At 32.5% G+C, this 25,462-nt stretch overlaps 1 protein-coding gene across 1 annotated transcript in view; it reads right to left on the bottom strand.

Moving 5' to 3' along the window:
- Nucleotides 1-5,154: 5,154 nt before the first annotated feature.
- Nucleotides 5,155-25,462, bottom strand: part of LOC114332834 (protein bicaudal D) — a 52,224-nt gene continuing 31,916 nt past the window's right edge. The window contains exon 8 of the mRNA XM_028282612.2: nucleotides 5,155-25,070. Within this exon, the coding sequence (XP_028138413.2) occupies nucleotides 24,814-25,070 (257 nt within the window). The 3' untranslated portion in view covers nucleotides 5,155-24,813. The remainder of the gene's footprint in view (nucleotides 25,071-25,462) is intronic.

Raw genomic sequence — 25,462 nt, 5'->3', positions numbered from 1 at the left:
ACGTTTTTGCTCTTTGCGCAGAAATTGGCGTAGTTCTTGTACAAGAATCTGTGTCTGACACAAATTCTTGTATCGTTTCTTGTATCTGTGTATGACACTATGCATTTTTTTGACATATCAGAAACGATACAAGAAAATGCATAGTGTCATACAGCCTTTTAGACACATATTGTTGTACAAGAACTGCGCCAATTTCTGCGCAAAGAGCAAAAACGTAAAACCTGCTGGTAAAACATCTATAAATTCTAAATGTCATAATAGCGGCTGAAAATGGGATCATATGTCTTGATGGATTTATTTGTAAGAAAATTTAGTTGTAGAGAATTTATTTGTGTTTTTGTAGGTATTATTTATAAATCTTTTATTGATTAATATATGGACTACTGTTCTACTAATAACCATATATTTAGCTCCTAGTAAAGTTCAAACTATAACTTTGGATTTCATGTTGCACAATCTTTTAATAGAGGAAAATACAATAGTTCCTAATTTGGATCAAACTGAAGATAATAATTCTAATGCAAATATCATGCACAAATATCAAAACAAAATAAAAACACAAATAATCAACCTCAAACTGTCAACGTAAAATCTGGTTAACATTAAAATGTTAAATTTATAAGTTTTTAAAAGTTTATAAATTTTATAAAATCCTTAAAATCATCTGTAGACGCAGTAATACCAAATGTACTACCATACCAATGTAACGTGACACAGGGTGACAAACAAGATTTCGACCAATCACGTGCCGAATTACATACAATTTTCGATACAAGAACTTGCATAGTGTCATACAGGGCACAAATGTACGTACAAGAAACGATACAAGAAAATGTATATAACTTTCTAATATCAGAAACGATATTAGAAATGATACAAGAAAATGCATAGTGTCATACAGCCTTTAAGAACATTTTTTGCTTAGTGAACCAAAAAATACAAAAAAATGTTTTCATTTGCGAAAAATCGCTGTTATGTAATTCCTTAAGTTTTTTGTTTATAACAACCTTATCGATATCCGGATCAACTGTTACCCAAAAAATTCATGCTCTACGGGTCAAAATACATAAAAAACTTGGGTAAGTCTATCTGAATAAAGGAGGCCATTGTACCCCCCTGGCGACAGGAATATAGTTGAGTAAGGATTTCTTTTGTTGGTCTCTGTTTTATATTGTAGAGGTTTTTATAATATTCTTGTGTTATCTGTATAATTTCTTCTATATTACTGGTCTCTGTGCCTTCTTTGTTCTTTATACTATTAATCTGTATGCTTCCAAGCTGTGGTTTTAAGCACGTCATACTTTTATTTTGTTCAATGGTTTTTTTGATGGTTGAAAACTTTGATGTATTTTAGATGAAATTATATGTATCCAAGTATCCATTAATTAATAATAATACATTCGAACCGCGTATATATTTATGCCCGTTATCAGGACCCTACATTGCTGTACCGAGATTCAAATTACTCTAAGAGTTGTGACGTCACCATTTTCTGCTTTGAGGTTGGAGTTATCTCGAAGAATCCATCGGTAGATCGGCTCCAAGTATTGTAGGGGTGGCAACGCACGAAATAATAGGCTCTGCGAGTTTATCAACGAAAACAAAATTTTCGTTGAAAATTGTTGAAACATAAAAATATATTGGCTGACGCAGGTTCTCTCCTGAAGGTATCTAGAGGAGTAGACGAGAGTTCGGCGTTGTTAGGTTGCTTGAATCATTCCTCTAAGATAGGATAACCCCTGAAACGGCTCATTATCCTTTTCTTTCAACTTTCAAGGGCGACGGTACCCACAATGTACCACAAAAAAATTGACTGAAATGGGCAGTGGTAAACATTTCGTACCGCATTTACATTGATTTTCTCTAATCCTGACCACTTATGGTAGGGGAGCAAAGTATGCTAAATGTGCAGTCACTCGAGCGCTTTGGGGACCTATTGGGTTGTGAAGAGTAGGTCCTAAAACCAAAAAAAGTTAAGTAAAGTTTTCCATTTTAGTGGGCGCTTGCCATTAGTTAATTTAATTTTTCATTTCCAACAATCGTTTTTTCTGATTTTGACGCCATCTATCCATAATTCGAAAAAATGTTTCGAATAAAAGTTACTTATTTTTACGTAAGGAATCCAAATCTGCAATAAAAACAGGGGGCTCCTATTTAAGATTTTAAAGTAACCCCCCACCCCACTCCCGTGGGGGGTTGTGTTTGGTGCCATCCGATAGATTTTTCAAAAATATTGAATAAGTGTATTTTACAGTTTTTCGATCTGATGTTCATTTCGCGAAATATCGCGGGATTCGTATTTAAAATATTAAATTTGGGTCTAGGACGTTTCATCGCCGCCGTTTCGATGCCGATGCTGGCCGATTCATCGCCAGTCAATTAATCGCTATCTGATATATTTCCGAATTTTCGACAGTTACAATTATTAGTTATTTTTAGTATTAATTAGGAATTCTAGGAAATGCGAGATATGACGGCGATTAAATGGACTGGCGATGAACCGGCGGCATCGAAACGGCCGGCGATGAACCGGCGGCATCGAAACGTCCCATTCCGTTAAATTTACCCCCCACCCCTCTCCGTGGGAAGTCGTGTTTGGTATCATTCGATAGATTTTTAAAAAATATTGAGTACATATGTTTTAGTTTTTCGATATGTCATTAATTTCGCGAAATATACGTTTTTTTCTTGTGAAACTTTGGGGCTCACCCATTTCCTTACGCCCGGCTCAAATCGTCAGATTTTTGAAATATACACTCTTTTGCATGTACTTAACTTACCTTATCTTAATCTGACAATTTCGAGTTTTTTTAAGGATAGATTTTTTTTTCGGGCCCCCCTTAACGATCTCCCCTGTGTTAAGAGCCAATATATGGTAGAGGTACATCTGCAGTGTGTCAGGTTTCTCCCCATATGATAATCTGACGCGCTCGAGTAACTGCAAAAATCCCCGCTTGGGCTCCCCTACCATTACGGTAGAATTTGCTTTAGCATGTCTGCTCCTGAAAGAGTTACGATAGATAAGAGGTTCTGTTGGATCTCTTTCATGACTGGCCAGTACCCAGAGTGCTACTAGTGCTACTCATACTATTATCGAAACTAACAATGTATACAGGCAGAATTACATAAGGTTGTCAGGTTTTTGCATGTGTTCCGTTCCCTAAATCTAACAATGTGAAAAATGTAACGACTTTTGATTGATAGTTCTCATCTGAATTTATGAATGGTATGAAGAATAATATGAACCCAGAATATTTTGGTAGGGGAATCTGAGAAACTCTGTTCAGTTTCATTGTACTCATGTTAAAAGTGGCGAGGCCAGCAAAGATCTGTACAGAACAACTGTCTGTATTTTCCATTATTAGCCCGATCAAAGAACAATCTGACCCCAAAAAAAATAAAGAAAGGATGAAAATTTGGGAATAGGTAGTTGAAATGGTCTATTATTAAATAAGAAAAAATTTACAATTCTATATCCCCAATTTTTACAAAAATGGAGGGGAATACCCCCCTCTCAAAGGTGAAAAATATATATTTAAAATAGGACCGGAATTGGATAAAATGACTAATTCTAAACAACTTTTGTTCTATAAAGTTTTTTCGCTATGTCATTCTTTTCGAGTTATTTGCGAGTGAATATGTTCATGTTTAACAAAATAAAACATGTTTTTCGACGGTTTTTCGGAAACAACTCAAAAAGTAAGTATTTTAGTGAAAAAAATGTTCTTAGCAAAAATATATCTTGTAAAAAATTGAAAACAATGGTTTATACATGAGGTCTGTAGATCCAGTAAAAGCAGAGTTGCAGCTAATGAAATGTAGGTTTTTCTTCGTAAAATTCCAAATCGAATATTTCAATGTGAAATAACCCAAAAACGGGGCACTATTAGGGGAAAATTAATTTTAACTTTTTTAAAGTATTTAAAAAAAGATTTATTTTTGTTTTTTAAAAAAACTTGTAACATTAAAAGTAAGTGAGTTACGCTCAAAATGTTGTTGATTCCTTTTATTTTATGGTAAAAAAATCGCGAAAATCACCCCCTAATTAGCATCACAAATAAATTTTACCATTGCCACTTCACAAGTTACTTTGCCTATGTATTATTTATATGATCTGTTAGTTTCATCGGTTCAAAGTTCTTATTTTTGAAAAACCTGTAGTTAAAATGGCTTGAACGAGTAACTAATCACGAGTTTTCATGCAAATTTTGAACAGACAGCATAACCAATTTTTGTCTAACAAGAAAACAAAAAATCAAGAATATTCAGAAAAGCAAAACGTACATTTTATTACTCTTTGAGATTTGTGGTATTACTAATAATTTTTAAGTTAATTCCATAAACAATTCCATTTTTTTTTCAAAATTAAAAAAAAATGTTTTATTTTAAACACAATTTTTTTCAAAACAGAGCACTTTAACCAATGAAACTTATAGCTAATATAAACAATACACAAGTAAAGTAACTTGTGAAGCGGTAACGATTAATTTTATTTAAGAAGCTAATTAGGGGGTGGTTTTCGCCATTTTTTACCAAAAAATAAAAGGGACCAACAATACTTTGAGCGTAACTCACTTATTTTTAATGTATTTTTAAACAACAATAATAAAACTTCTTTAAACACTTTAAAAAAGTTGTAATGAATTTTTCCCAAAAAGTGCTCCGTTTTTTGGTTATTTCACATTAAAATATTCGATTTGGAATTTGACGAAGAAGAAGCTACTTTTCATTAGCTACAACTCTGCTTCTGTTGGGTTTGCAGACCTCACGCATACACCATTTTTTTCATTTTTTATGAAAAACTCTATAGAACAAAAGTTGCTTAGAATTAGTCATTCCGGACTTATTTTGAACGTATGTTTTTTCACCCCGAGAAAATATTTTTCACCCCGTATTTTTCAATTTTTGTAAAATGGAGGGGATGTAGAATTGTAAACTTTTGCTTATATAATAATAGACAATTTCAACTACCTATTCCCAAATTTTTATCCTTCCTTTATTTTTTTGGAGGTTTTCGTAAAATTTTGTGTTCCCTGATCGGGCTATATCTAGAAGTCGCCGATGAATATTTCCTCCTGTCGCTTATGTATATTAGTCCTTTGAGCCGGATTTCACGGTGCCAATAAGGGGTATAAAATAAAGGTTAGCAATACATTTTTTTAATAATAAGATATAATTTTATTAAAAATATTAGGTACTATTAAGTAACATCAATCACATTAAAAACAAATATATTGTAACTAAAGTTATAACAATAGTATTATTACTTACAGGGACAAAATTCATATTCATCTCTGCATATGTCCAAATTAGGACTATGAAGACTTATTCAACTTCTCTATCTCTATATTTATTTTTTATCTAGACCGTTTTATACAAAATGGCGATTCTACTCTCGAGTATCGCACATCTTATACAAACATCCTCGAATCTTTTAGTGATGCAATTATTATTAAACTTTCGTTCTTTTGAGAACATAAAAACAACCTTTGACATGAGCAAAACAATTTGCTGCTTTTGAATGACACAGAAAGCAAATTAACCATAAACCTGCCACAAATAGAAAGCAGCTAAAGGCTTAATTTTAATAATATTTTCGAAAATTTAGACCATTGGTTTGGTTAACCGAAAAATGTGTCTTCAATTGTCAAAAATAGAAGAAAAATCATAAAAACTTCCCTCTCTTTGTAGATAAATGTATCTTGATTGTAATTTCTTTACATGCCTGCTTGTTTAATGTACATTTTGAGAACGATTTCCGAAGCAGAAATCGAAACGTCAAAAGAAATATATTTTTTAAAAAAACTTACATAGAAGTAAAAAAACTTCGGTTTGTATAATGGTGTAAGTATATAATTTTTATTAAAAATCTTTTAAAAAGTCATCCAAATGGATTATATAAAAACATCAGAACGTTTTCGATCTAGTTAGATCATCTTCAGTGACATTCTGTGTAGTAATTGAAAATAGCCCACTAGTTGATATATAGACTTCAAAATTACATACTTATTTATTAAATTGTGCTATTGTAATGCGACACAATGTCCATGTTAATCGATTATAATATTAATACTCAAAAGTAGCATGGCTTCCCTGTTCGAAAAACTGTAGGGGTACTTGTCAAGATGAGTGACACAGACAGAATTCTGTTGATCTCATTCGGTCTGTGTCACTCATCTTGACAAGTACCCCTACAGTTTTTCGAGCAGGGAAGCCATGCTGCTTTTGAGTATTAATATTATAATCGATTAACATATACATTGTGTCGCATTACAATAGCACAATTTAATAAATAATTATGCTAGTTTCAGTTATCACACATAATGTCACTGATGATGATCTGACTAGATCAAAAACCTTCTGATGTTTTTATATAATCCATTTGGACGACTTTTTAAAAGTTTTTTAATAAAAATTATATACTTACACCATTATACAAACCGAAGTTTTTTACTTCTGTTTAAGTTTTAAGTTTAAGTATACAGCCAATCACTGGGACTTTCCCTGTAATTTGTAAATATATTTTTAACTGAAATAATTGTTGTAAGTTTCAATTACAGATAGTAAATAATATTAAAAATGTCACAAGAAAAGAACTTTAGAATAATTCTTACCTCTCTTCAAGCTTCAGTATCGCAATATTTATAAATACACATATTGGCCGAAGGAGCGACAGAGAGAGCAAGAGACTAAAGATCTCTTGTAAATTTAACTTTTTCCTCAAATGTTTCACAAACCAACATAGCATGTAAGTATATTATTATTATCATCGTATTTCAGATATACTTATATTTCTTAACATTGCTCTGTGTCATTCTCTTCTACAAGCATTATTGAACAATATATCTTTTTTTTTACTTTATTGTATTGAGACGAAACGTTTTCAAAACTTTAGGGACGGGACTAAATTCCGTGTGGTCCATAGGCTCGGAAAGAGGACAAATAATTGGGTCATTGAGTACCGTCTGTCATTTATAAATAATAAATAATTAAAAAACGTAATAAATAATATTGGTTGTATAACATTTGTATTGTTTAAAAAGTAGGCGTTCCGTTAATGATGTCAACTGATGATTTTTCTATATTTCTACATTAATAAATGTACCAAAATTTGATAGACATATACTATTTTAGCTATTACATTTATAGATACAATAGATTCGTCATCATCATCATCATCATCAATGGTGTTACAACTCTTCATGAGTCTTTGCCGCGTTTACTATTGCCTTCCATGTTTGTCGGTCCTGTGCCACTATTTCCCATTGTCTCACTCCCAGTTTTTCCAGATCTTCTCTGACGCATATTTCCACCTTCTTCTAGGCCGACCTACAAATCTTCTCCCATCTGGCCTTTCCCAAAACACATTGTTTTTAAGGCGATTGCCGCTACTGCGTATCACATGCCCTGCCATCTGAGTCTATTTGCCTTTATATATCTGACTAGATTTTCCGTTCCGAAGAAAGACTCGTTATTGTATCTGCGCCTCCATTCGTTGGTCACGCTGTCTCTGCAAGGGACATATATCATTCGAAGGATTTTACGTTCCCACCTCAGCAATTTATTTACTTCTCTTTTTGTTAGCGTCCATGTTTCGCTTCCATACGCGACTGCTGGTCGTACATATTATGGTTTTATATACCTGCATTTTTGCACCTCGTGGGAGAAGTTTTAACTTCATTGGATGTTGCATTGCAAAGAACGATCTGTATCCTGCCATTATTCGCGTTTCTCGAACTATTTTGTTGTTATTGGTAATTGTTGCTCCTAGATCATTCTTGTTTTGAGACGACAATGTATTTTGTTTTGTCTTCATTTATTTTTAGCCCGATATTTTATGCAGCTTCTTCAAAGCTCGAGAAAATATTTTACTTCTAATGTTGATTAGAACTGCGTTGTTGATTAGGCTACGTCATCGGCAAAAGCGAGTTTTGCTCCCCGAGCAGCTATGTCTGGTTTGATTTTTGGATAAATTTTTCACGTGACATATTCTAAGGCAGGTTAAACAAAAATGGGGTTAAATACGATAGATCCTCGTCAGTTATAGTGGGAATCTATACTTTGAGGATTTGTAGCTTTTTCGTTTCGTATTTGTCCAAAATGGAATGTTTCATGTTATTATAAGTTTAATCCAATACCACAATCGCTCAAATGTCTTGAGATATATATAACAGCGGTTTAGAAATTTCGAATCGGATATAGTATATCGTCAAGTTTGATGTTTATGGTAAACATGCTCAGAACGTTTTATTATAGAGCCAAACTGTTTCCATTTTGGCCAAAATACGAAATTATTATATCTTCTTCTGTATCTGTGTGACATTCCGCCTTCAGGCACCGTGGTTTTTCTTTTTGTGTTATATTGATACCTATCTTAATAAACATTGAATTACAAATGACAGTTAGTACTAAACAACCTAACAAATAATCAAATATTTATTTTTATGGACATAGAACCAACGGAAATTGGATGAACATGGATTTCTTCTATATTGGGACTATCGAACCTTCGAAACGACCCATATGTGATTACACACATAACAACCAAATTTTTTTGAGATTTTTCTCGTTCAAGAGTTGCCTTGTAACATATATAGATCACTAATGCTAGAAATTCTAAGTAGTATATTTTTTGTTTCTTTTCTTTTTTAAACTAGTAAGCAAATCATATCATACAGCAAGAAAAATTTTGATGATGAAGAATAAGTACTTACGAGAGCGAGGAAAAAATTGTTGGTGAGATTATTTGTTTTGATGAAGGGTCATCAGAGTAGATGACACCTTTGTAAGCCAGCACTATGGTGGGTAACTGACATAGTTGCCAGTTTCTGAGTTTTAATATTTAGCTACCTGCGCACGTCTTATGATAGATGTGTACCATGAAACCGCGATAACATACTATTATTAAACAAATTTAAAATACAAAACTAAGAAATTGTTGTCATCTGAGACATAGACTACCCTAGAATTTATAGAATCTACCTCGTAAGTACAATCTTTCAACCACGGTTTCGATAAGATTGATTTCTGAAGTTTACATGCCATTCACAACTTAAAGTCTGTTTTAGACTATACCTTTTTTGTTAACAGAAAATGGTATAACAAAAACTTACATGAAATGATTGTGTACAATATAAATACAAGAAGTTTTGTGTATTACATTGTCACATTTTCGTATTAGAATCTGTTATGTGATTCTGCGCATTACATGCCAAAAAAGGTACTTTTTTATATTTTTATGGTGATTCGCAAGGTGATTCGTGTACTGTTAATTTTAATGTTCTTCTTTTTCAGTTAATAATGCGTTAACCTCATTTTTCTCAACATTTAACTTAGTTTTATCTTTGATATTTTGTATTACAAAGATATGATGAATAAGAAAACTCTATTAGGTATTATCTGCTGCTTCGATTGCAACATTTCTTAAAAGAAAAGGTAACCTTAAAAAAACCAATGTGACAGTATAACGAAAATAACCTAACTGCGCATGCCTCTGTACTAATAATTGGTATCAAATAGGACATGTTCTAATTTGTATAACATTTTCTGTTAACAGATTTTGTTTTCTGTTTTACACTGTGACAAAATTTAGTATACCATTTTCTTATACCATTTTATAGTATATTCTAAAACAGACTTATAAGTTTTCATAATGCCGTGTGATATGATTATGTTAAACAGCGGCTTAGTTTCATCTAAAAGATGTATTTTAGTTTTATATCATCTATGATATCATGATGAAAAATTTATTTAGGTCACTGGGACATAAAAATAGTACGTAATTTTTGGTTTATGCGCGGAGCAGATCCCAGATAAATTAGTTATAGATTTAAAGGTGCCATTCACTGTTTGGCTTTTTAGGTGTAAAACACTATATTAAGTGATTTCCTGCTCGAGGTGTAGGATGTAGAAGCGTTAAATATATTCTTACTTTTTTTCAAACAACAAAACTGCTATCAAAAAGTTGGCTTTCACAGCAGAAAGGGCAGAGAGAACAGCGGCATTAATAAGGTATGGCTGCTAGACCTGGGCAATAACAGAGGGAACTGTCAAAAAACTCCAAGTATTTGTAAATAGGTGCATCCGAAAAATTTTGAAAGTATATTGGCACAACATCATAACAAATCAAGAACTCTGGAAGAAAACCAAACAAGAGCCAATTGAAATTGCAATTAAAAGGAAAAGATGGAATTGGCTGGGACACACCCTGAGGAAGGACAACGCAGACATAACAAAGAAAGCTCTAAGATGGACAGTAGCAGGACGAAGAAAGTAAGGACGACCCGCAACGACCTGGAAAAGAACAGTTAAAGCTGACTACAAAGGTATGAGAAAGTTGGGGAGAGGTAGCAGCTATGGCGAGAGACAGAGTCCAATGGAGAAGCTTCGTGGATGCCCTATGCTCCTTTACGGAGTAAGAGGAAATGATATATATGCCAAATATCGGCGGTCCAAGTGCCCTCAAAAGAAGAACGTACCTTCAAGTTGTACGTATGTACATTCTACCCTCTTACACGACGCTCCCATATGGTACCATCTTAATAATCTTCTCCTTAAGGTTCCATCTTCTACCGAAGGTTGGATATCAACATGTCAATTCTTATTTTACTTAGAGCAGCTCTAAATAGTTGGTTAGAGTTCAGACTAAATCATTCCTTAAGGTTTCGGTACCAGGAGATTTCTCTCCTTCCTACATCTCTTCTATCTTTTACTTTGCCCTTCATAATCAATCGCAGCAGATAATGACGATGAAGCCTTGAGAATGGCTAAATATAAAGAACTGCTTACAAAGACACAAAGTAAGACCCCACATGCTCCAAATACGACAAAAAGAATGGGAGGCACAAACGACGAAGGGTGTTTTTCAATAAGTATGGCAAACTTAAAGGGGTAATGAAATAATAACATGAAAAAATAATGACAGTTTGCTTTATAAACATATATCCGCAAATGCTTCGTTTCTGAGATAGAGGGTGTTGAAATTTCTCTTACAAATTGAAGATTTATTTATTGCTTTAAAACCGGTTGAGATACGCAAATGAAATTTTTTGTCTTTTAAGATTGGCGCCATTGCACCATTGGCGCATATACGGGTAATATGACGGCTCATATTACCTGTATGGGCGCCAATGGTTAATATTAATTTCTTACTTGTATGTCAAAAAATGTACAATAACTACATCGTAAAACCCACCAAATTTCATTTGCATATCTCAACCCGTTTTAAAGCAATAAATAAATCTTCAGTTTGTAAGAAAAATTTCAACACCATCTATCTCAGAAACGAAGGATTTGCGAACATACCGTTTATAAAGCAAACTGTCATTATTTTTTCATGCAGAATTACCCCTTAAAGTTTGCCATACTTATTTAAAAAACACCCTGTATTGATGAAAAACATGGCTAGTTGTTAAAGTACTTAACTTTTTTATGGTCTAATGTAAGCGAATGAATCAAAAAACAAAATGTTGAGAAAACGTGAGGCTATAGTTGGATTTTAATTTTAGTATTTTAAAAATGCTAGAATATACCACAGAGTGATGCGAACTTTGAGAAAAAACACAGTTTGATTGGTACACCCGGTATACAATGAAAATGTAACTGTTTATGAACAATTCTCTTACAGCGATATTGTTAAAGAATAAGGCTATAATATATTAAAAAAATTACTTAAATCGGACAACAGGTTCAAGAAATTCGAGACATCAAAAACGACCCATTTTTAAGGTGTCCGGTTAATTTTGCACCCCAGTGTAGGTTTAGAAGGTTCAATTATTACTTTACACAATTTCTCAAGGCTCCTTTAGGTCGTAGACGTATAGAATAAAGACCACAAATGTCATGTGTATAGATTGTGACATCATAGACGACGCAGAATACTGCATTTTTGTTTGCACTATTTTCCTCAATTCGAAGAAAACAGAAGAACCAAATATTAAGGCTAGAAGAGATAACACCAAACAATTGTTATACAAAAAGCGATGCAGAACAACGAAGCCTACGATGTTACTGTAGACATAATTACGAATCAGAAAGAAAAAGGAGAATCTAGAAAGAGCGAGACAGGATCAGGGTGGATGAGGTAACAAATAGTGGGTCATGGGTCCTTACAGCCTGGCCGCACGATGGAATAGACGGAATTTACAGCTAGATCTATAACTATACTACGTTGCTTCATAAAAGGTAAAAGTAGCAGAGTAGAGTAGGATAGAGCGGTATAATCACAACATAAAAGGCTAAGTTGACATGACTAAGTTCACATTAAGGTTTAAATTTCACAATAAATTTAGTGCTCCGAAAAATATAATTATTTGGAATTGTCTGCAACTAAACATTCGCAAATTAAGCACATACCAAAAGTTGATGATAAATCAGTTGTTAATCCGGGATCAGCTTCACAAACAAACCTTTTATAATCCGACAGTTTTACAAAAATTTAGTTAAATATTTCAGGAATATACTTAGATAAAAAAAAGAATGTGTGTGTACTTTGTACGCACATAAGAAGTTATACTTCTATTATATGATTTCAACGAAATAAATAAACTTTAAACAGTTTATTTATATTTTATTTAAATATTAAACTAATTTTAATACTTACTACTTTCCAAAAATTTTTATTAAAAAAATAGGTAAAAAAATATAAAAAATAAAAGAATAAAACACACACAAACATATTGAAAAATGCCACAAAGAAATGATTTCTGAACAATTGTTGGTAAAAATTTTAACTAAACACGTATTTTCTGAAAAAAAAAAGTATATATATACTTACTAAAATCCATAAGAAAAAATTTTCCTGTAATATATACTACTTATAATCATAAAATGTGTAAAAAAAATAAAAATTTGCATTGGGGATCGAATCCCTGTATATTAGGTCATTAGGTTGTGAACCAAGCACATTAAAATGCAGCCAATTAGACATGCCACCTGAATGATTTAAACTTTTTGATATTTGGTCACATTTGTTTATTGTGTGAATTAACCAAATTAGTTTGATTTTTGTAGAATTAAAATACAGCAAACTATAGAGTAAGAAACAATATATTAGATGAAGATTGGTAGAAATTTTGTTGGAAATCAAATTGTGTAAATCGAAGCGCTACCTACTACATTTTACATTTTCAAAATAGGTAGGTATGTAATTTTTTATTACAATATTAAAACATTTAGAGTTAAGTATCTGTTGCTTTTAAAAACTATTTAAAAAGTCACTACAGTAATTATAAACTTAGTTTTGTCTCTGTTCTCACAAGAATAAGAACTAAAACACAACATTTGTTTACGCACATTCGCCTTATTGAATAATTTTTGGCAGGTCATTGGAATACCCGATTAGAGCAAACGCATAACGTTTCATCTGCGCGTAGCGCTAAAATTTTTTGATGAATTCGCGCACATTTACATTTATGTACTCCCAATCGCGCCTAAAGAAGTATAATTTCAATAATTAATTATTGTAGACTGTATATTATTATATACTACATACGAAAGAACAACTGTAAGATGGGAATAAATTAGGAAGGAAATATTATTAACATCTATAAATATTCAAACTATAATTGTTTAAAGTTTCTATGCTAATCTCTGTTTTAATGTCTGGCTCGGCCAAAGCCATCAAATTCACAAAAAAATAATCCCTGTTTTTTACTTATTTTTTACAAAACTGTCGTTTTATCAATTTTTTTTGCGTTAATATTACCATTTTAATGTCGGCCACAATGTATGTGACTACGGTCAATATTAATAACGCAAGAAATTATTAAATAAGTCTAGTACCTATAAATAAACATTGGTAGTAAAAATTAACAACTAGCATTTTAGCAAAACAATACAAATATACTATATATGTGTATAAAATTATAAATAAATAATATAAATAATCGCACAGATCACGAAATTTAAATACTGTTAAATCACTTCACAGAAATTACTTTGAGAATGTATACTATACTGATAGTGAAATTAAACATCATAGTTACTCAACGTAAAAGTGTATGCCAAAAATAATTAGAGAATTGATTTGGTCGTATCTAATTTTAAACGGTTGATATTGGTTTCCATACTGTTTTCTTCGAGTATTCATAAGAATAAAATTGTTTTACTGTTTATACCCGCCCATTAATTGAAATTGACAATTGTGTGCTGTCATATGTCGTGCAAAACAAACTGCGCATCACAGAAAAGGGCAACCATGCAACGTCATGTGATACCATAAGCTGAGTTTATTGGCAATGGTTTTGTGGTAATGCAAGATTATCACAAAGTCCCTGAAGATGTTGGTATTCCAAAAATGGCTGGCCTGCTCAAAGTCCAGATCTTAATCCTATTGAGCATATATGAAGCCTTCTCAAAAGGCGTGTAAGACGTCGTACACCTGCTCCAACAACGTGTGAAGTGCTTCGAGTGACACTCAGTTGGGAATTTACCAATTTTTCACCAAAGGGACGACCAAAACGTGAGCATTTCTACGCCAAATCGAATGTCATCCAGAACCGTGGTGGCAACAAACACTGAAACGAGTGATACTTGCCTTTCCGTAATTCTATAATTCAATTACTGTTATAACTAACTGTAATGGTATATCGATAACAATAACACATAACAATTTTGTGATATTATCAAAGTAACTTTCGTGAAGCAATCTACTCAAAAAATTATAAATATAAAATATAAATATTTACACCGTGGTATAATCGTGCTAATCACATTCTAGCTACTACTAGTAATATTTTTGATCGAACTGATTATATTATATAGTACGGATCTATCTGTGAATGCGAAAATGCCTATTAGTAAAATCGCACATGAAGGAATAGATGTCCTATTTATTATCTGTAACAACAAATTGGCACAAGGAGCGATGGAAAGATCAATGCTCGGGGTGAGTCTTTTAGACAAAAAAAAAACAAATAAATGGATTAGAAACAAAACCAAAGTAAAAGACGCAGGAGAACATGCTGCCAAATTAAAATGGAGCTTCGCAGGACACAATGCCCGACCACAGTATAAAGAGGGACAGTAAAACCTCTTCCATGTCGGCACTTTGATCTCAAGAAGTAATACCGGCAGTACGCAATTGGTAATTCACCGGTGGTGGATGCGGGGTTTCCCTGTTAAAACCCATACGTTTCTATACTCCGGCTAATATACTTACCGTTGCACGTCATCCGCGTCATAGCCCGTGACGTCACATGATACCAACACGAAATATTTAGGCGGTAGATCTGTTCCTTTTTAAAATCATTTAGCCGACTACACTGGAATTACAGCCACTAGACATATTTTATTATATACGCGAAGAAATAATATTTGAAGATTTCTATTAATGTTAACTTGAAGAAATACACAATAATATGTTTCATTTAATTTGTATACATTGATTATAAAGCGTTTTTATAAAGCACACTTGTTCAGAACACACTGTAATTGTAATCGAACGAAGGTGATATTGTGGCATAAATTGGTAACATTTATTTGACAGTTGCGGTGATGACACTTCATATTTGTTTTTATTCTTTACTATAAGTATTTGTTTTATTATATTTACTGTTTTTATTATTTACTTTAACGTAAGATTATAACTAAATTCCTGTTTTCTATTTCTAAAGTTTTTATTTATTTACATTGAATATTAATTTCTTTTGTTGTATAATCCACTTCCTCGAAAATTATGTGATATATTTGATTTAAAATGAATTCAAGAATTTTTTGTAATTGAGCAACAATGTCAACTTAGATCTCTGACGTAGATAATGACGTGCAACGGTAAGTATATCAGACGAACTGAATGCGACTAGCAATGCGAGAGTGGGGCAAAAGCGACTGGGAACATTGCGCGGTCGCCATGCGCGACTAAAGATTTTAAAGAGACCATGGTTAGGAAGGAGAAGCAGAGGAAGGCCACAAATGAGATGGGCTGATGACATGAAGAAAATTGGAGGACACAACTGGAGACAAGTGGCGCAAAATAGAAAACACTGAATTGAATTGGGGGAGGCCTATGTCCAAAATTGGATTACTTAAGGCTGAAGAAGAACAACAACAAATGAGGGCACGGAAAAAAATAGATAAGCCTAAATATCATTTTACCACAAAACTGATTCGGATGATTTATCACCAACAAAAATGTATCTGAAGTTGATATGGTTTGTAACATCTGCGTGATTCACAGTAAAAGAATGGGTAGAGGAATTCAACACGGCATAACTACGACTGATGACGATTATCATCTTCAGTGACATCACATGCTCTAACTCTAATAGATTTTAAATCGTTCTCTAGGTTGTCTTGATACCTACGTCTTAGGGTGCGTTCACTACGGAGACCAAAGGATGGTATCCTAGCCTAGAGCATGGTATAGTACTTTTCATATTCGTTAATTCTCGCATTTAAAATAATGTATTTATTTTACCTGGCGATCGAAACTATATTATCGATCGCTATATAAAATAAATGCATTATTTTAAATGCGAGAATTCACGAATATGAAGAGTACGACACCATGCTCTAGGCTAGGATACCATCCTTTGGTCTCCGTAGTGAACGCACCCTTAGTCTTCCTTTGGCTCGTTGGCTGATCGGCCCTCGTCGGTCAAAAACTTTTCTGACTGTTACACCTTCTTCTCACTTGATTCCCTGTCCATCTAAGGCATTCTATCTTAACGAATTTTACAACGTAAGGTTCCCCAAGACTTATACTACAACTCAAGTTGTAACGCCTGCGCTACAAACCTTCCTCTTTTATCCCCCATGTATTATTTTAGGATTTTTCGCTTGAAACATTTAAGCAGTCCTTGGTCCTTCTGTGTGAGTGACCATGTTTCTGCTCCATATGTTAACACTGGTCTTATTAGTGTTTTGTAGACGGCCACTTTATTTTCATGGGTAGTTTTTAGACCCCCTATTTTCTAAGCCACAGTAACGCTTATTGGCAAGCACTATTTTTCTTTCATTTATTTACTGACGTTGTTATACGTAAAGGTGTCTACAACTTCCAGTTCTAAATCGTCAATGATTATTCTTCTACATGTCTGGTTAGCTCTTTCTATAGCCAGAGTTCTGCTGGTCTTTTGAATCATGGAAGCTCCCATCTCAGCTTCATCATTACCATTAAGCAGTTCAAAATTATTCGCCCATCTGTTTAGTATATGTTCCTTGTGACTAATTATAGAACCATCCCTATTTTTACAGGTTATTATTCTGGGTTTGAATTATTTTCTTGATAGATTGAAGATGATATACATGAAAAACTGACAAAAACAGTAACTGTCGATGAAACTATAGAAAATATTGACAATATAGTTATAGGATAACGGTATCCCAGAAGAGAGGAATTTACACGAAAGAGTATGAAAAAATATTTGCGCATATGGCGCAATGCCACATTTATATCATATCACCCAGAAATAAGAAATCTATTTTCTCAGCAATATATATGTGCCACTTTGAAGGTTTCTTTCATCTATTTGTTACAATGTATTATTAACGATATCACAATACTTTACGCTCTGCAGCTGCAGCTAAATCAAAATAACACTCAAGCAGTAGATGGAAGCTGCTTTACACTGAATAAAGTAAAAACAATTACATCGATTGAAAGGAAAGAAGGTTTTGGAATATCACTGTAAATGAAGTCATTTACTTAATTATATGTCGTGAGATCATATAAGTACTAGACCATGTTATAGACATATATTATTGATCAGTAAAATGAACAAGTTAAAAATAATTGTTTTACAAAAAAGACAAAATGTTCTGATTATGAATCGTGAACAGTGTTGGAGTAACTATACTCACTTTTATTCGTTCATCAAACTTGGAGACTGTACAAATTTTTGGATCGAATAAGGTGATAACAGCAGAAAAGACAGTCTATTGTTCTAAAATACGTCTATTACTCGTCATTTAACAGCTGCCACCATCTGTAAAGACAGGCCTAGATGGATTATAAAAATATTGACATATATGTCCTTTCATATGCGATTTTGTACTAATAAAAAAGGGACAGACAGTTCTTTAAAATGCTTAATAAAAAATGTGTAATCCTAAAACCGTTCCCGCTAATTTTGCATTGGTGCTACTTATATAAACCAGCGAGAAAATAGAACAACATTGTAATGCTAAATATATTAATGTATAAGGAGGTATTTAAAAAGTAACGATAAAAAATTAGACTATATTATCTTGTTAAGTAAGTTGTTGTGATAAGCTGCACTAAATGATCAATATTGTTGTTAATTTATCGCACAAACATATTGTGCAATAGATTTTAGTCAGTTTGGCATTCACCAAACTGACCAAAACAAAAAAATAAAGTTCTACAGTCATTGCATTATTAATTTTGAAAAAAAAAATGAAAAAACAAATTTCTATAGTCATTCTACTATAACTAATCAAATGTATGTATTACTTAACTAATCAATTTTCAAAGCGTCCTGTGACTCGATAGAATACGATATGGTGTATTATTAAGAATTACAAATGAAATGAAAAATGGAGTAAGTAGTACAAAGCCATATTTTATTTCTCCGAGTAAACATTTTTCAATGAGAGTACACTAGATATCTATGTCAATATAACATTGCTTGTAAGACTTGATACACTTCAATAAGTTTCAGCTTTCAACATTTTCGCTGTGTATCCATATTTTATGTTTATTTTCCTACTTTAAAAATAACTGTACCAGTATATTCGTCCACAATGTCATATTGACCAGGTTACACAATAAATATCAAACTGTTTGATTGACACATTTTGTTTAGCGATATCTTGATAATTATTTTTAAACTATATAAATTATTGCTCAATATAATTTAGTGCGCATCAGTTATTGCACAAGCTCATTCAACGTGCACCAATAATTGCAAAATATAATTTATTGTGCATTAATTATTACACAATATGAATTATTGTTCAATATATTTTATTGTGCACAAATTATTGCACACCATTATTAAAAGTGCATCAATAATGGCACAATATAATTAATTGTGCATTAATTATTGCACAATATGAATTATTGTGCAATATATTTTATTGTGCACAAATTATTGCACACCATTATTAAAAGTGCATCAATAATGGCACAATATAATTAATTGTGCATTAATTATTGCACAATATGAATTATTGTGCAATATATAGATACTATACCTAGTTTTTAAACTACGAGGAGTAATTCAAATTTACCGCGCCATAATGCTTGTTTGTAATTGGTTTAACAGCAGGCAAGTTTACTTCATTAAATTATGAAATTTTGATACTGTTGGCATTTATAATTCATAGGTTAATTAAGTTATATCGGCGATTTTTTGTGTTTTCTGCATTATTCCTTAAATTTTTTTATTTTCAGTCTGCATTTATACACTCACGGACAAAAATATATCATATTTTGAAATTAACGTGTAAAATGAAATTGTGTCTGCTGCCCCCAGTGTCACAGAAATAGAATTTCTTTTCCGAATGCGATGCTTTAAAGTATCATTATAAATGGTATAATCGGATTTAAATTTGATATGGCTATATATGATGGCCAATATAATTTTTAGATTGAATCTCATCAAGGTAAGTATTCATTATTCTACCGACATGAAGACCTCCGTTATGGTGCATTAACACGAATTTGTTATCCGATATGGCTGACAAATAACAAAATATGATCTTCTAAAATGTTTTTAATGTACATATCATCTGTCATTCACCCAATCACCTCCACAAGTTCGGTATCTTCTGTTAAAAAAATACCACTCCATAGCACTATGCCGCTACAACCAAAATTAACACTGTATGAGGTTACATCATACCGTTACTGGCAGACCGTTCATCATATGGAAGCAGGATTAACAAAACTTTGTCTACAGAAGAGTTGGTGAACAGTTTATCAGGTGTAACCTCATACAGAGCGTTAGTTTTTGTGGTGGCGGCATAGAGCTACGGAGTGGTATTGCTTTGAAAGGACATATCCAACACGTGATTGTGATTAGGCGAATGCCAACTGACATGTACATTGAAAATATTTTAGGAGATCATGTTTTGCCATTTGCAAGCCACATTGGATATGACATATTGGTGCGACTGCACGTCTTTATGTCGCTACAACAGTGAATAACTATCTTGATGAGATTTAATTTGAAAATTATATTGGCCAGAATATAGTCCAGATCAGCTTTAAATCCGATTATAGCATTTATATGACACTTTAAAACATCGCATTCGAAAAAGAAATCCTATTCCTATGATACTTGGGGGCTAAAGATAGCAGCAGAAATTTCATTTCACGTGCATATGCAATATTTTTGTCCGTGAGTATATAAAAAAACCGTTATCTTTAGAACTCTTTAGCGACATATTAGTATAATATAATATTTATGGATTACCGTCAAAGGCTGACATGATCAACCAAAAAAGAAGATGAAGTGATATTATTGGGTGTAAATATGTCTTTTGAGTTACTCCTCCTAGTTTAAAAACAGGTTATAGTATTGACGATCTAGTTTCCTCCCAAAGTCTTCTAAATCTATAAAGACCACCGTCGAAACATTTTAAAAATAAAGGCATTGTTGTTATGGGGAACAATGAATAAGTTATGAATAGAGAAAAAGTTTCTGCTTTAAATTCGTATATATTGACAAGGTTTTGGTTACTAAATAGGTTCATAATTAATTAATGTTTATATCACGACAAACAGTTCTCGCAGGTTAAAACTAACAATTACAATTGTCTTAATTCGTATTAAAAATAGATTTTTCTTTATTAGGCGTTTGATATTATAGAGCCACATCGAGTATAGTTCAAATTAAAGTAGGCTGTGAAAAAAATTATATATTTAGTTAGAACTTTAGTCACTTCCACAGAATGACATTTTAACCTTGAAAATACAACGAAAGGTTTATGACCAATGCCAAAACAGGCTCAAAAATACTCAATACTTTTGTCTGTTATGGACATTCTGCAAAAGTACACACTAAAAATGTTAAAATTTCACAGCCTAATCAAATTTGAATTTCCCCGTTGACCTGTCATCACTAAATGGTTAAGAATACCCCCTTATAAATAGCCAAAAAAGATTTCTAACGTTTGTAAAAACTTCATTCAAGGCTGAATAACAAATAAATGCAAAGACAGTAGTAAAAACACAGTCAACAACAAAAATAAGTTTAAAAGGTTCGAAAAAGCGAACTACAACATAATATTAATATATTTTAAACTAAAAAACCCCCTAAGAGTTTTATAAATATGTTAAAACCGATCACCACGTTAATTCCCAATCTTTCGTGTAATTGTGCAATTCTGAGTAATTAAATTGCACATATTAGTCTATTACCTACTAAATAATGTACAGGACGCCTCTACGAACAAACAAAGGCGTCCTATAAAAGTTAGAATGAAATTAATTTATGTTAAACAACTCATTTATATCACATTTACTAAAATGGACAGAACAGAAGTTGTTGCATTTTAAAATCCACTAAAACATATATTAAATATCCCGGATACTACGTCGTTGAAGAGTAAAACCGATATTTTCAATTAATTGGTTTAGAGGTTATTGCTAATATTTTATTTTTCTTTCTTATAGTTCCGTATGCTGGGGCATTAGTCACGGTCAAATCTGACATTATGAAATATAGCAGGAAAAAAAATTCCTACACAGTGACGTTTTTCTAATTTCTGTCATTTTCATGAAATTGTTGGCTAGTATCGATTTTATGATCAAATATTTTAGTTATAAGGATCCTAACGGTTGAAAATGACGTGAAAAAGTAACGAACAGTGGTAATTTTTGGGGATATTGGTGATTTTCTCATAACTACGAGTTAAAAATATGAAATTATCTCAAAAGAGAATAAGGCCATGCGAAAAATTTCGACGGCTTTTCGGAGACTTAATTTTCTTTTATATCTTAGCAGCACTTATATCAACACTTGTTATGAGCTTTCTGAGATGAATAATGTCATATTTGTAATAGGCAGTTAAGGAGAAGATCCCCGAAAATTGGTACCTATTTTTGTTAAATTTTTACGTTATGTTTAAATCTCTTATTATATTTATATATGTATACAGGGAACATCAAACAATAAGGAATGCATGTTATTTTCCCCTTGTTGCCATATTCTAAATTTAAAAAAATATATCGGGAATAATCAGATTTTTTTGACATGCCATTCCTATTACAGCGAGCATTTCATTGGTTAGAATTAGTGACGAGTTTATATGATGTCATTATTATATTTAGTTTATTTTTTAACCCTTTCTCTTCCCTATCCTTGATTGGTCGATTAGGTTCGCAATAAGTTTGTTGTATGGTAGTTTTAGCTAGACGCTAAATGGGCGCAGCTCCCAAAGTACATAAAAGAAAAAGAAAAAAATAATAAGCAAACAAAAATCTTACATAACCTTTTATAGGACAACATGACTTTCACACTTATATTACAGATAGTTATCTTTGTTGCACACTCTTAAAGACAAAAAGAAACACTGTAGCTTGTAGTTGCTGTGGTAATTACATATGTTTTTTATTTGGCAACAGCGCTTTCCTGCCAAACTTGAGGGTAGAGAAAAAACTAATATATGAGCAAAAATTGGTTGAATTTGTTTGCTGTCAAGTTTGCAACGGTTGGTTATGATGTCATTCAATCTATGACGTGCATTTCTAATTGTTTGACTTCTAGTTTAGATAATTTGCAACCCTTATGTCTAAAAAAATTGATCATAAAATCGATAGTTCCCTATCGATTGACAGGCATGGCAGAAATGAGAAAATCATCGCTGTATAGGATTTTTAAAAATAAAGTCGGAGTTTCCCAAAAATGGAGACCACAAAAAATGTCCACAACGTTATTTGGTAGTTCATCTCTGATGTATCTTTAAGTCCCCTCGCCGTCATAAATGATTGCACGTCAGATTAATATCTCCCAGTATATTTAGCGAATTGACAATATACAGTCGTTAATAATATTATAATACACTGGCGGGCAAAAAATTTAGGTCACTAGATGAATGATACACGTTTGATGCCTCGAATGTCCTAAACCTGTGGTCCGATTTAAGTGATTTTTTAGTATGTTATAGCTTTATTATTTAAGAATTTCAATGTGTTAATATTGTTGCAAGACAGGTAAATTTCATTTTATACCGGGTGTAACAATAGTACGTTTTTTCCTTAAAGTTCGGAACACTCTGTGGAATATTATAGCATAGATAAAAATTAAAATTAAAACTCAATTGTAGCCTTAGGCTTTCTTAACATTATCTTTTTTCATTCATTTGCTTATGTTGGATAATAAAAAAGTTAGGTACTTTAACAACTAGCCATGTTCTTCATCAATACAGGGTATTTCTAAATAAGTGCGACAAACTTTAAGGAGTAATTCTGCATGAAAAAATAATGACTGTTTGCTTTATAAACATAGGTCTACAAATGCTTCGTTTCCGAGATACGGGATGCTGAATTTTTTCTTACAAACTGACAGTTTATTTGTTGCTCTAAAACCGGTTGAGATATGCAAATGAAATTTAATAGGTTTTAAGAGTAGTTATTGCGCATTTTTTTGACATACAAATAAGAATTTTATATTCACCACTGGCGTGCATACGGGTATAAATATTTCAGATACATCACGTATGCACGCTAATGTTGAATATAAAATTCTTAATTGTATGTCAAAAAATGCGCAATGACTACCTCCTAAAACCTACCAAATTTGAGTTGCATATCTCAACCGGTCAATCAAAAAAGAAAATGTTAACAAAGCCTAAGGCTACAATTGAGTTTTAATTTCAATATTTTATCCATGCTAGAATATTCCACAGAGTGTTCCAAACTTTAATAAAAAAACACAGTATGATTGTTACACCTGGTATAAAATCGCATTTATCTGTCTAGCAACAATATTAATACATTGAGATTCTTAAATAATAAAACTATAAGATACTAAAAAATCACTCAAATCGGACAACAGGTTTAGGAAATTCGAGGCATCAAACGTGTATAATTCATCTAGGGACCTAAATGTTTTGCCCGCCAATGTATAATAACTGAAAATATTTGGGAACCCCTGAAATATGTTATTTTGATCGTGAATGATGCCCCGGCATACGGGGCTATAATAAACTTTATTTTTTTGGATGCATATTTTAGAGCTCTTCAACTGTTAAATGTTTGACGAAAAATAAATCCGACGCCCTGAAAGGCACTAAGGATTATAAGAAAGAGGAAGAAGACAAAAAATATTTAAGCCAATAATTTTCACAATTAAAAAACAACTCAAATTTCGTATTTCGACGAAGCAATATCCGGTATAAATATTTTTGATGAAACACACTTTTGATAGACTTTCTTTCCTAGATTCATGAATTTCCAAATGATTTGCATTATTTCGAATGTCAAAAATGATCAATTAAAAGTATTTGTCCAAATTCTTTATTTTTAATATATCTTTAGTGGTGCAACAAGTTTTAATATTAAGCCCTATATTTTTTGGCTCCAATATTATACAACTGGTTAAAAACAGTAATTCTCTTAAGACTGTACAAATAACCCTGGAAGAGGCTGATATATACATGGCTTAGTCTAAAAAAATCCAAAGTTCAACTCTAAACACTTTTTCAGACATAATCCACTTATTCAAAATTCCACTAAATACACTAAACCAAAAATTTAGTGTATTCGGCATACTCACCGTACTTGACAGCAACGGGTATTTCATGTTAAAAGTCACACTGCTTTTTCCTCGTACCTAGAATAATTTACAACCTAAAAAAGGTGGTAACAAAAGCTAAGGCATAAACAAAAGGTCTTCTTCTACGCTAAAAGACGTCTCGTCCGCCAGATCTGCCACCTCTGGAGTAATTTCTGTTATTTGGACGCCGTGCGGCATTTCGTATCTCTCTATCGACTTCCAGCTCCTCTAATCGTTGTGTGATGTTCAGCTTTTGTTGTACGGCCAAACGTAGAAGTTGATTCAAGGTTTTCTTCTCGTCTTCGGCTGCGCTGAGTTGTTGCTGTAGTTCATCGACTTGGGTGACGTATTCCTCGCAACGAGCAGCAAACATAGCACGGAGACCTACAAAAGACTCGGGACGTATTAAACTGAATCCACGAGGAAAAAGAATTAACTATTTAGATGGGAAATAAGCCACAATTAAAGTGAAAAAAATAATTTTATTAACGTTTCGACGCCCAAATCGGGTGTCGTTGTCAAAATACTACTAAATTAAACAAAAATGTTGTTGCTTAGTAAATAAATTCTTCTAACAATTTACTTAAGAGGATGGGTACGTATTTTCGGCTGCAATGCTATTCAAATGGGGATTCATTTTGTTCGAATCCTGAGAAAACTAATAAGTATTTTTGAAAAATTTAAACGCACAATGAAAGATTACGTTATTGGCGAGGGCCGAAAGTCCCTGAAAACTTCTATAATGTTTATTTTAATAAGTTACAGGGGTGAAAAAC

The sequence above is a fragment of the Diabrotica virgifera genome, chromosome 9 (genome assembly GCF_917563875.1).
Source record: "Diabrotica virgifera virgifera chromosome 9, PGI_DIABVI_V3a".
Lineage (NCBI taxonomy): Eukaryota > Metazoa > Arthropoda > Insecta > Coleoptera > Chrysomelidae > Diabrotica > Diabrotica virgifera.
The sequence above is the reverse complement of the archived record's forward strand: the minus strand, read 5'-3'. Positions and strand labels throughout refer to the sequence as shown.